This window comes from Dromaius novaehollandiae, chromosome 9 (assembly GCF_036370855.1).
Source record: "Dromaius novaehollandiae isolate bDroNov1 chromosome 9, bDroNov1.hap1, whole genome shotgun sequence".
Classification (NCBI taxonomy): domain Eukaryota; kingdom Metazoa; phylum Chordata; class Aves; order Casuariiformes; family Dromaiidae; genus Dromaius; species Dromaius novaehollandiae.
This window is the reverse complement of record NC_088106.1, coordinates 25,898,674-25,912,273: the sequence shown is the minus strand read 5'-3', so window position 1 is coordinate 25,912,273 and position 13,600 is coordinate 25,898,674. Positions and strand designations below refer to the sequence as shown.

At 38.8% G+C, this 13,600-nt stretch overlaps 1 protein-coding gene across 2 annotated transcripts in view; it reads right to left on the bottom strand.

The window, feature by feature from the left end:
- LOC112988855 (glypican-5-like) overlaps positions 1-13,600 on the bottom strand; it is a 403,392-nt gene that overhangs the window by 266,384 nt on the left and 123,408 nt on the right. For both annotated transcript variants that reach the window (XM_064516960.1, XM_064516961.1), the window contains exon 4: positions 2,898-3,028. In XM_064516960.1, the coding sequence (XP_064373030.1) occupies positions 2,898-3,028 (131 nt within the window). The remainder of the gene's footprint in view (positions 1-2,897; positions 3,029-13,600) is intronic.

Sequence of the window (13,600 nt, the reverse complement as noted above, 5' to 3'; positions counted from 1 at the left end):
TTAACTATCCCAAAAGAGGATCCAGTTGCTACATAAATTCAGAGACCATGCAGGATCAAACTGTGCAAAACAGCAGAGCCTAAGAGAGCGTTGAGACGGAGTGCTGACTGAGATCCTATTTCCAGCCAGACCGCTAAAGACACAGAACGGAAAGACAAACCAGTCAGGCTAAGAGAAATCATCTCAGCAGCCCACAGAAACAGTCTTCTCAGCAACCAGGTCCTCAGTAATTGTACACCCTGGTTTTCAAATGCATGAACAACCTGAGCGCTGTCAAACAGCTGAAACCAGTCATTTTCGGGCTCTTTGGAAAAAAGGATGACAAACAAGTTAGGTCTTGATTTTGTAACTGGTCTTGCAAAGAGGTGGTACATTTACAACATACATATGTACGTAGAGCTAAACTGTTTCACACTAGATGCTTAAGGGCATCTTTAAGTAGAGATCATAGAAGAGATGAGAGACCACTTTGTGTTTTTTTTCCTAAAAATGTGCTAAACCAGACTGGTTCTTCTCTTTGAGTTTGGGAATATTCTGCCAAACATACAGGAATGAGTCAAAGCTTCTTCATTTACTTGGGGAGTGCTGGCTCATCCTTTTTTTTTTTTTTTTTTTTTTTTTCTTTCTTTCTTTTTCTTTTCGTATTCCAAAATGCAGGAGTTATGTTCCATGTCTCATTTGAATTAAGGGTGGGTTGGAGAGATGTCTGCGACAACAGACAGAGAATCTGTCAGGCCAGCAAAAGAATCCCTGTGTGACCTAGTACCTAAACTGGCAGACAGCTGAAGTCATTCCCCTTCATTTTTTAAACTGCCAGAAGGAATAGCACCAAAAAAGATTCCTGTAATTACTCCCACAGTGTAGATCCCCCATAGCAGTTTTCTGTCACTCTTTACACAACTCACTGCAGCAATCATTTCACCCATCCATTACAAAATTTTACTACCTAAAATTACTTTTTATTGATATCATAGGTGATTAAATGATAGATGATGAACAACAGTAGTCAATCACTGTGTATTTCGTTCTATTTATTGTTACACAATTGTTTCCAAAAAGCAAAGCACAAGCTTCATGCCATGTGTTTTATAGCAAGTTGGGGAAAATTTAAAAATATTCCCCACTTACTAATTATGACTCCATCATTAATTTTTGGTGCATGGGCTCTCCACAATACCTATCAACACTGCATTTCAGTAAAGCTTGATACTAATTATGTAAGGATGGACTTAGCTTAGATGACATTTTGGATAATTTAATTCTCAGTGTGCAGACCAATTTTGGGCAACGCTGTCTAATTTATAGTAAACTAGTTTATTACACTTTCTTTTGCATCTGAAGGTCTTACATTTTAAAAGGTTAACATCCAAATAATTTTAGATGGTTGTGGAGGGTAGGGAGCAGATCTTCATGTGAGAATGAATTGCTGTAGTGCCAAAGACACCTATTTGCATTTGGTTAATAGATTATTAGTTAATGGGCTGTAAATCTGCCTTTTTCATTATCAAGCAATAAGTTCCAGGGAAGCCAATGAGTTATACAGATGACAGGCCTAGAGCTCTAAGTTTTTAAAAGCAGATTTTGTTAATTGTATTACAACTATTTTTTACATTATTACTGCTGAATTTATGAAATTAATTTCCTTAATGCCTTTTTCTACGATATTCCATTTGCATGGTGAAAACTGATTAGTTACAAGCTTTAGCACAAACTGTTCTGTTTTAGCCATAAATTACCAAGTAAGAATACTGTTATCACTCAAAAAACTTAGCTTGCTGCTACTGTTTTTTATTGTTTTAAAACACTTTGTTGTATTTCTGTAAGGTTAGATGAGAATTAAAATAGAAGTGGATAAAAATCTCATGGTCTCAACTCAGACACCAGAACCTAGGCTATGTAAATTTTAGTATCACTGTCTATTTATACATCCTTCCAACACAGAGATGCACATGGACTCCCTGAGCCACACTATTCTTGGCTAGATGCATAAGCCCAGCACAATTCTACTCGCTTTGCTGAAGCTGTTCCAGATTTATATCGGTGTTACTGAGAACAGTATGTTAGCCAGAAATGTCTCATTGTGATTTTATGGTCAGTTAGCTCTGAAATTTCCTCATGTATCATATGCCGCATTGCAAAGACATCCTTACCTCCCCACTTAAAATTTACAGAAAACCAATCCAGGAGCTACGCGAGGAAAAGTGGAAGAAACTCCGTAAGATCTGGGAGCAAGGATGCCTGGGCCGAGGCTGGGGCCAAAGGCAGCAATTCAGCTGTCTAATGTCTAAACTAGAATGCAGCTGAGAAACAGAAGCCAAGATAGACACAACAAGCCTAAACATAGATGGTTTTGCTGTTCTTCCCTTACGTAACAAATCAAGCAGATTTCAGAGGATCTTATTACCTACAGCAGTGAGAAAGGAGAGATCTAATCCCTCCTCCCCATCCCTGAGGAACAAAGGACTGATTTTGTGTCATAGGAATGAATCTTTCCTTCACCTCCTTTTCTCCTTCTTGCCCCAGATAAGCCCAAGTCCTTTAAGACCCAAACAGCTGTATTTTAAGTAACATAGTAATTTAGAGTCAACAGTTGAAGTTACTCAGACCTTATTTGGCACAGGTTTCAATTGTTTTCATTGAAAGTTTCTGGAAATAAAGTGTGAGTTGGTGCTAAGTAAAGACATCAAGTCTGGCCTGTAAAAAAGTTTTTCTTGGAAAGACCTGCAGCATAACACCACATACGCATCTGTATAGCCATCAGTGATGGCAATGGCTGGAGAGTGCACAGACGAGATGACAGAACTGTGGCTCTAGCTTAAACACTACTCTGCAAGGAACCATTCACACGAGCGATGGGCCAGAGAGTTTATTTCAAAGCAACTGTTGCTTATGATTACCTTCTCTTATTGTTCAGACTAGCATGAGCCATCACAAGCATCTGGGTTTCAGTCGCTTCCTTCACTGGCGCTATATTGTCTGACGACAGGTTCCCTTCTTGTTGTTTGGGCTGTCCACACACTTTATCAACCTGTATGAAAGGAAGGGAAAGGAAAACCACATTTGAATGGAGAAACTGACTGACAATTGCACAAAGGTCATCTTGTTCCTTGCGGTTTGTACTGAATGCAAGAGAAGGTATCTGGGGGAGAGAAAGAAAGGAGATTTGTTTCCAGGAACAAGAAACTAGTGCCCTGCATAAGAACAACCAAATTCACAGGCAGTGAGTGCATAGAGTACCGCTAGTATAAAGTCAACAGCCATGGATTTGACACTAGATACCTGGACTATAGAACACCTGGAAAGGGGTTGTAATGGCAACACTTCAGTACGGATTTGAAAGTGCATGATGAAAGTGTTGCCAAACCCAACTTTTATTTAGAAACATATCTGGAATTCATAAAGTGTGCAGAGTTTGGTGGAATGCCTAGCTTGTATATAGAGAATAGCCTTTAACTCTGTTTGAACAGGTTTGTAATCAGAAGAGAACTGCGATGAGACTAAGTGATATTCCCTTCAAACAAGGAAACGAGCAAAAGAAATTAGTATGAACAAACCATGGTCAATAAAAAACACTCTTCTTGGAGCTATATAATCAAGAGGATTTCTAGCTTTAGGAATCACCAATGCCTTGGTCCATGGGTTCAAGACACTAATCTCTCTTAGCGATTTGCCCTTACTGTCCTACTTGGAGCCTTCTCATAAGGGATTTTATACAAGAGCAGGAGAAAGTGAAATTTGTGTTTCTCCTTTGTGCACTTGGATTTGACAATATTCCTGCATCCTACCATATTTCTGTGTTGTAACAGCTTTAATTGACAATAATAAGACAATTTTTTCCCTTTTTAATACACAAATCATCTCTAAAATTTTCACCTACTATAAGTCCTCAAACAAACATGAAAAGATGACAAGGGAAATCCTACTGCAGACAGAGTGCTACTAGAGACCTTAACCGCACAGAATGCATCATCCTGCACAACATTTAATTTGGTATTGCCTTTGGTATTCCTTTATGACCAGAGTAAGAGGATTCTTGCTGGTCTGTGCATTTTACTGCATCTTTAAAACACTTGCGGAGTAATGGCTGCCTAACTGCTGAATATTGCAGAGCACAGATGACTTCAAATAATTTTCCCTCTGCCCCTTTCCACCACTAAGTTGCATATACCTGTGTCAGTGCAAGTATACGACAATCTTCTCAAATCTCTCTCTGCTTACTTCCTCCAGGAAAGCTACTTTTATGTAAACCTAAGAGATATTTTCCTCTGAAAAAACAGGCGAATTGAAAATGAAAAGCTGGGAGCTGTAGAGGCATGACACTTAACATCAATCTTGTGTGTACAAGTTCAGCCTGTTTCAGTATAATATGCTGTGAAGAATATAAAACTGTAGCAATTGAATGAGAATGTACTGGATTAATCCTGACATCCCACCGGCAGTCAAAGGGGGAGCCGGCCACCTCACTCAGCAGCACACACTGTGGATGTTGTTTTGGTCTCACCAGAGACCAGCACAGCATTGCTTTAAAACAGAACTTTGTGGACTAAAATATTCCATTTCAGTCCCTTCTAAACTTCTGAAAAAAAGAAAACACTCTATACAAATGAAAATATAAACAAAAAATGTCTTTTGAACCATCTGGAGCTGCACAGAGGTATCACACAGCTGGGCCACATTCCTGCACACACTGTTCTCTATTCTGTGCCCTGGGTTTCCTAGGTTTCTACAACATACAGACCAAATTCCCAGCATAGGTTTCTGCAAAATCCATCTTAGGTTACATCATGTCAGTAAAGATCATGTCTTCAAATAACATACTTATCGCATCAAGTCACTGTGGATTTGTTTAAGACAATTTTAAACAACTAACACTAAAATTGTTTGGAAAAGCAGTATGTTTCTTACATGTATTAGTAATAAAGAACTTGATTTTTTTTTAGCTTTTCTGTGAGACGTTTCAAAGAGATTTACAGTCACCACTTCTGTTGTGAATCAGTAGTTTAAGCACCCAAATGAAAATATTCATTTTGTTTTGATCTGTATTTTTGATGACATAGAAATAAAATGGCTCTTTAAACTGCAAAAGTTTCAGTATTGTCTATGTCAAAACTTAACTTTCGGGTTTTCTTTTTAAATGATACTGTTTCCTGCAAACCAAACCAAACCACAGTGTTTTAGTATAAAATATTTCTCAGTAGAAAAATTTAACCAGCTCTGCACCATTAGGAGAATATGCACTTCAATGAAGCAGTGAATCACATTCACACTTTTTGCCTTGCGGGACCTTTTAGTGCCTTTCCTCTCATTATCATCTCAAGAAACTGTAGGAATACCACGTAGTTTAAACTGTGGCACAAACCTTTTAACCTCAAGCAAGATTAACAAGGTGGGAGATGCAATAATAATATATGGTTTGGATAACTGTAGCTCGTAAATCTCTCAGCTGAGATCCGGGCTGCGTGGTACTGGGAGGAAACCTGTGCTGAGGAACAAAGCGAATTCTGCGCTCTCACAGCACTGCGGGACGGGCAGTGCCCTAACGGCCCGCACGCGGGAGGGGAGGGGCGGTGCCCTAACGGTCCGCACGCGCGGGGATGGGGGCGGGGAGCGCCCTAACGGTCCGCACGCGCGGGGAGGGGGGCGGGGAGCGCCCTAACGGTCCGCACGCGCGGGGATTGGGGCCAGGGGGAGCGCCCTGACGGTCCGCACGCGCGGGGATTTTGGGGGGGGGGGGGGGGGGGAATACACACTTACCAGTTATCAAAACTCTCTCATAAAGCTGATGCTAAGAGCGAGAACACTCACATGCTTAAACTGCCAGCTAGGGCATTTATTAAAAATGAGTAAATGCTGTGTAAATTAAAAAGTATAGGGAATGTCATTTAAAAAAAGAAAACCTGGTATTTTCTGGAACTGGCACATCTGGAATCTACTGCTACAAGTTGCCTCTCTGTACACAATGGTAAGAACATGGAGGGCTCTGTCCCATCCTAATGACAACAGAGGACAGCACTGTCAGTATCAAACACTCGAGCTCATGAATCAAACCACCAACAGGAAAAGTAACACCAGTAACACTACTAAAAATAATGACTGGGAGTTTTTTGTTTCTGGTATGTGTGCCTTACCATTTCCACAGTTTCTCTTAAGTGCAGGCAAAGTGATTATTTTTTTAATAGAAGCTAAGATTCCGCTATTGACACTGGCCATTAGGATTTGACACAATAACATCAATTACTGTGCAAAGCAAGTGAACTCCAAAGCGTTGGCTGCAAAGAACTAGACATGCCTGTGATTAAATTTAAAAAATAAATTTAATAATAAAAATAGGCAGAAATAGAAAACCTGTTGCTGCTTTGATAAATGCAATTTTTAGTCTTCTCACAATAATCCAGACTCAACACAAGGAATGACTAAACTAATTTGCGTCTGATTTTTAGACTTAAAAATAAGCGTGCCAATCATAAATCACTGATGGATAATCATTCCTCATTAACTATAAAAATACTAAGGTCATTCTTCTTGTCTCTTCGATATTTAATCAAGTCTGTCTTCTAATTGTGAAGACCTAGAATTGAAAACTAGTATTCCTCTTCCTCCTCATCTTCCAAATTATCAATAGTTACACTTCTCTTGGGCTTAAAGCTTTTTCATTTTTATACCAAGGATTCTTCTTAAATATCTGTGTTTTTCTGATAACCTTTAGCTACATTCCTTCTCCTGTGAATTTCCCTTTGTAATGAAATACAGACTCTCATATGGAAGGATTATTTGACCTCTCACTATTTGTTCTTTAAAAGAATGTCTATTTACAATTATTGCAAAGGCTTAACAAAATAAATTGAAAAAAATCTCATTCAAAATGTTTTGAACTTTTGCAGCTTGAGCAACCTTAAAAATTAAGGTCATAATAGAATCAAACACAGGAAAAATGTCATGCCCTTCTAGATACTGAGAGAATCTTATCTCCCTAAGGCAGGAGACCTTTTCACCAGTTCACAATAGTAATTTTTTTGATTTTGTAATGAGAAACGTAGTATTTTAAAATACAAGATTTTCTAGTGATTAGGCCTTGAGTTATTAATAAAGTGCTGACACACTTTCCAGCTTTTCTTTTTTTTCCTTGAGATATAACCCAACCCAGCTCCACCAAAAAGCCAATGTCTTGGTGAACATCTCTGACAAAAAAAATGAGGCTTCCTGACAGCTGTGCAGGTGTCAATGCATGCATACCTGCACCATGTGAACCACGCAAACACTCTTCATGCTAGAGTCAGGGTTTGTTGGTTCCAACTGCCAAGTTTTAAGTAAGGGAAGCAGGAAACACTGAGTTATGGGGAAATTAGGTTTACGTTTTCAGACTTTTTTGTTTTATACCAAAACTCAAGTTTCCTTTGGGTCAGACATACCTTGTGCACAAGACAATGACACAAGACACCAACACAAATTGTTTGTCATTTTCTGTTATCCGAGCCATCAACCAAAGTTCATTATGTAAATATAGAATCCTCTCCTTTGGAGCAGCTGTAATCTATCATTCCAGTACTATTATGAAATGCTATTTTTCAGTGCTCAACTGATGAGTGGGATCACTTCTGATGAAAGGTAAGCCAGGGCAAACCTTGCACCATTTGCTCATTGTCACTGTCCATAGTTCAATGAACAAAATCCTGTGCATAATGAAGAAAAGAGGTGATAGCTGGGCAAAAAGAAAAAAATTATGAGAAAGATAAAAGTGTAGAGAACCTTTAAATTTCTCTTAACTATTGTGCATCTGATGGTGTATGTTACAAATTACAAATGCAGCATTTTGCTGGTAGCAAAGTTTGGCCATGTATAAATATATCTATGGGATTATTAGTTCGATTTCCTAAAACAATATGGTGTATTTAATCTGAGAAGTGTACTCAATAACTTTTGAATCTATTGGACAGATTAACGTAAATTAACTCCCTACAAAGCTTCAAAATTGGTGGTTAGAGAGAGAGGTCAATTCTTACTACTAGAGATCCCACCAAAGAGAGAGGCATTATTTCCCAAGGGCAGGGAAAGCTGCTGTTGGAGTTGACACTTCATATGGTATCAAAGAATCCAACCATGAAACTTAAATCCATAAGAAACAAGGTTCTTTCTGTTCTGCTGCTTCTGGAGCTACGTGGCTTTAATTATGCTTTGAATTACAGTAATATCTTGATGACTAATTTTGGAATTATATTTGGAACAATATACAAATGTGCCAGAAACACATGCAACAAAGTCTCATCAAAAGAAGAGCCCACATTCTGAGGAAAGACATGAAGCTACAGACATACTCTGAAAACTGCTGGGTGAGCACAAAAAGATACAAATCATCCCAATATTTTCATGAAATATATAGATTCCTGTTACTCCTATGCATATCTCACCATCTCCCTCAAACCAAAAAACAACAGGAAAGCAGTATTTTAGTAGCAAGAATACAGAAGTAATGGATCACTGTTTAACATAGCTGACATTAATTAATTGATCTGAACTCCATTTTCAGTCACCTAATTTAGCCCCATCAATTTCCATGATCTTGCATTCTTTGGTAAGTTACTATTCTGCACTCAAAGCCAGGGAAACACCGTCAGTTCACAGGGATGATGTACTTCAGCCACACTCTGAGGAAACCTTGCTTTGCCCTGTCAGGGAAAGTCTGTCACAACAGCCAACTCCGAAAGTGCCTCCTATCTCAGATAGGTTTGGAAATGAAAACTGTTAAAATTTGGATGCCAGCTCTTGGAATGCTTTGATCAGAAAGTTATAATTCAAGGTCTTCACACTTTTTTCTGGGGACTCTATCCCTTATACAAAAAGGAATAAATTAATGGTTATTTAGAATCTCAAAATGCTGGAACATGAAATCAGTAAATCCAGAAAGCTCTTATAAATTCCCTGGCTAAAAATGAGGGCTATAAACTTTAGGCAGTCATTTCAAGGTCAAGGAAAGATTAAAGAAAACCAGAGACCAGTCATATAACAGAGTTGCTAGGGCAACACTTACCAAGAACAGGAAAGCACATCATCACCAGCAGGGCAAACGCAAATCACAAAACTGTGGTTCCTAAATCTTTTGACTGGAAAACATGTATCATTACAAAACTTCACAAATTGTAACCTCTCCCTTAGTGAAAAGGCTGGTTATTGCCTCTCCTTCAATGAAAGGAAGCCAAAAAAATCTCAGATCTTTCTAACTGCCTGGTAGGTTCAGCTGGCTAGGGAACTGGACTAAGAGCATACATGTAGTCCTAAGCACCCTTTTCAAAACACAGAATGCACTAACATTTTACAGATACACAAATAAACAAGAGGTGTGGGGGAAGGTAGAGTTAATTAACCATAGAGTTCTTCAATATTACATAGAATATCAATTAGTACGAGCTCCTCAAACTGGAAAAGCAACAGGTTTCAAATGTGTAGAATTTATAGGAGAATAATTCACATGACTGTAATCAACTTCTTGTTATATATTTCTAAAACCAGGCCAACCTGAGGCATTACAAGGTCAAACAATGCTCCTCGATGTCCTTATGAGAAATGTTACATAAAGACCCTATTCATCTATTCAACAAGAATTAATTTTTCTTCCTTTTTCAATACAGAGGCCAAGTTTTCAGGCTACTATATACATTGAGAAAGATAAGTATTCAGCAAAAGTGGATTATCAAGGGTATTCTGCAAGCCAGCCCTGAAACTGGTTAATGAAAAATGTTAAGTGCTGTGTTAGAACGTTTTGTGCTTATGTGAATATATACCGTCGTTGTCTTTTGTAGGTTTTGCCGCCAGCAGGTGAGTCATTACCACCGGACAGACACCCTGGTCAAATTCTGCAGCAGCTATTTTAATGAATCAAATCCTACAAGGCCATCACCCAAATTAAAAATGCAAATGGTGAGTAATTAGAATTTTTTCTAATTCTAATTTAGAATTATTAGGGCCTTATTCTACAGTATCCTTAGAAATGAGTGGTTAGATAACTTGTACCAAGCTAAAAAACTCAACACATCACTAAGCCCACTTAAAGTTCCACTGCATCTGAAAACATACACACGTTTTGTTCATAGGGATAGTAACTAAGGTGGTAAAATTTGGAAATTCTTTAATTATCTCAGAAGATTTCAGGAATTATATACAGCTTATTTCTAACAAATTTTCACTGTGAATTGCAAAGATGTTTCTTTTACCCTCACTGACTTTTAAAATTACCTACACTGGTCAGATACCAAGCTATCGCAGCTTTTCTGCATGTTCAAAACAGATTGAGCACCCAGAAGTGGACAGGTTTGGCCATTTTGTGAGGATTTTTCAGAACATATTTTTATACAAATTGTATATATAATTTTACCCAATTGAAAGAGAAGTGGTTATCATTTATAAAGCCAAAACAATATATGATCAGCACCTGAGAGGCAATGATGGTTCCCCTCCTCCCCCACAATACCCTCAGGATGCAGTACTAATCTTTCTGACAGTCAGACCTTCATTAGTGGCAACATTTGTCCTTCGATATTGACAGCCTAGAAAAGTTAAGCTCAATTCTATATTTAATTACAGTAATCAGTATAGAAGGGAAGTTCTTTTGGGAATTGGTCTGTGAGTTACTTTAAAAGCTCTGAGAAAAACTGGGCAACTGTAAAGTTAACTTAAGAAAATAAAATATTTTCATTTAAATTCCTCTTACCTCTTTTAATACAATTACAACAAAATAGTAGTTGTGTGTTTATTATTTATTCTCATTCTGAAGTGAAGAAAATTATCAAAATGTTACTAGAATTTCTTTATCACTAACGTGACTAAGAAAAGCCCTTCAAAGTTTACTCTTGGAATAGTTAAATAACCAAGTATAAAAAGGAGCAGAGAAAGATCACATGGCACAGAGCCACTTATATCAGAAAAAATTTAACACACACTTGTATACATTTAGGGCTTCCCTAAACCGTACGACTGCACAGATGTTGTACAGACTTAACTGTAAAGTGCTGTAGATGCCACTGCAGACAGACATTGGTAGTGTGAACTGCTGCACTAAAGCAAAGGCATCAGCCACAGCACTGCCTGCTGCCATTCTCTCTCTGAGGCAGCAAGGGCTGGCATCACCTCACCTCCTCTGCCAGAACACACTGAAGCTATTCTTCAACCTGTTTCACTCAAATCAGCCAACTAAGAGTTAGCATCAGGGTTCGGCTGGACTAACAAGGCTTATTTTGAGCTAACCGGGTTAAAGACCACCCCGTCACTGGCTGTGAGGAAGGCTGGTAGCCTCTGGCAGCAGGGGAGTGACAAACAGAAGGAGTAATACCAGCAACTCAGGTAGGTCACAAGTGGTTCTAGGAGACAACTTTCCTTAGACTCAGTTAACTCTCTAGATACCTTTACTCAGAAAAAGAGAGTGCCTCTCTTCAATTTGCTTTATGTCAGGTAACAATCAAGTGGAGCTATAAGGAAGCCATTTTACTCAAGTTAATTTTAGCCATGTTGAACAGTACCTTAAATTTGGATGATGTTCGAGAGCTCTCTGAGAAAGGCTGGGAATCCTTTTCACTAAACATATCCAGTCTAATCACCACTCTTGACACCATCAGTCTTGCTGGTGTTAGTGAGACTCAGCTGCTCAGCAGCAGGATTCACAAGCTGGCCCAGCTCTGTCAGCTGGCTGACAAAATGAACCAACGATAGTTGGGACAGCAGAATACTCCTGCTCCATTCAAAAGGAATGGTTTGGCCAATATCAGGCCTATGGCCAAGGTCACTATAAAAGAAAATATTTTTTAATTAAAGAAAGGATTCTTTCCCAGCACAAAGCTGAGAGTTAGTGCAATGTGATACTAATGACTTATTAGTTAGACCCAGAGCCTTGCATTTTGAAACTATGCAGCAACTGACATCCACAATATTCTGTATCAAGAATATACTGTTTTCCTGTCTTGTCCCATTCATGTTTCTGGTCTTGTTCTGGTGGTTTTTTGCAATGAGACCTGGCGATTTTATTCTTTATTTATGTATGCGACAGATGCAGTGTGCATAGGTGCAACAGAAGATTGCCCTCTTGAACTTAGCAGCACTTACTTGAGGGTATCTCTTTGAGGAGGACAGAAGAGCCCAGAAAAAATGGCATATCAAATGCAAACAGGAAATTCAGAGGCTGAAGAAGAATTTGAAGAGAGCCCTGAAAAGGATACTTAAACTGATGGTAAAAAACAGACACAAGAATAGTCATTAACAGTTCTCTGAAATCATCAATGTGGTCAATGTGCAGCAGCAGCCAAAAGAAGCCAACAAAACACTGGACATTGTCACAGAAGTTATCAAAGACAACAAATACCTTGCAGCTATTTAAAGTCTTGACGGACCCACATCTTTGCTACTGTGGGGCATTCTGGTCTCCACATCTACAGACGGACATAGTAAACTCAGAGAAGGGGAATAAAATCAAGGGACAGGGCAGCAGACTGGTGGGGACAGGCTAAAAAGACTGTGACTCCTCAGACTGCAGAGGAAACACACAATCAAGGTTTACGAGACAGCCTAAAAGATGAACATGGAACTGCTGTCTACCAAAATTCACCATACCGAAACCAGGCAGCAGTTGATGAGTATAGAGATGGATTTAAAACAGATCAGAGAAAGTACTTCTTTACCTGGTAGTAGTGAGCTTCTGGAACTTGCTATCAGAGGACTTAGGGAAGGAAACAGCAACAGCAGGTTCAAAAGAGAGTAGACAAGATCAGGGCTTAAAGGTCCGTGCACAAATCCCCACAGGATCAGGCAGAGAGGTTCCCTCTGACCATCCTAATGCAACAGATCTGGATGATGTGGGGGTATGAGGGAATGGACTACATAAAGTGCCTGGTCTCATGTTTCGCCCCAGACAGCATCTTCTTTAGATAGTGCCACAGAACACTGGGCTGGATGGACCATTAGTCTGACCTAACTGTGGTCTTATGTTCTTATATACATAGTTATTGCAGTTATAATTACTGCTAATTGCAGGACTGATTTCAAAGAACTTGGCAAGTTGACTGCAAACACTGGTTTTTCATACATGAACAATTAAAAATTCATAATTAGTTACTCGGGTCCTGAGCCAGATTTGACCCTTGGATAACTTGGTCACATACTCTCTGAGCATGCAATTCAGTTTCCTTTTTGAGTTCAAGACAGAGGTGGGCATCACAACTCAAGTATTTAAGCAGAAGCCTAGGTAAACAAAATCATCCCCCGAGCAGGCCTGTTTGTATATTCATCCTAAAAACAGCTTTAAACTGATGTGTTTTGTGTCCAGTATTTAGATAATGTACACATTTTGTTTCTCAGTAGTGATGTGGCTGGTGTTATGCAGGCAATGAAGAGTAATACAGAATAAGAGTATTTTTTTTGCTTACTCTGTGACTTACATTGATTCAGTGTCTGTAAAATATTACATGGATTATATATCTAAATATACAACTATTTTTGTTATACAGGCTCACAGATATCCTGCTTCTCAAAGCCATTATGTATTCTGAGTGCGTGTCTCTTCTAAAAGGGGACTAAAAGGTAGATACATCCTAAAAATCATGCCTCAGGAAAATAAACGGAG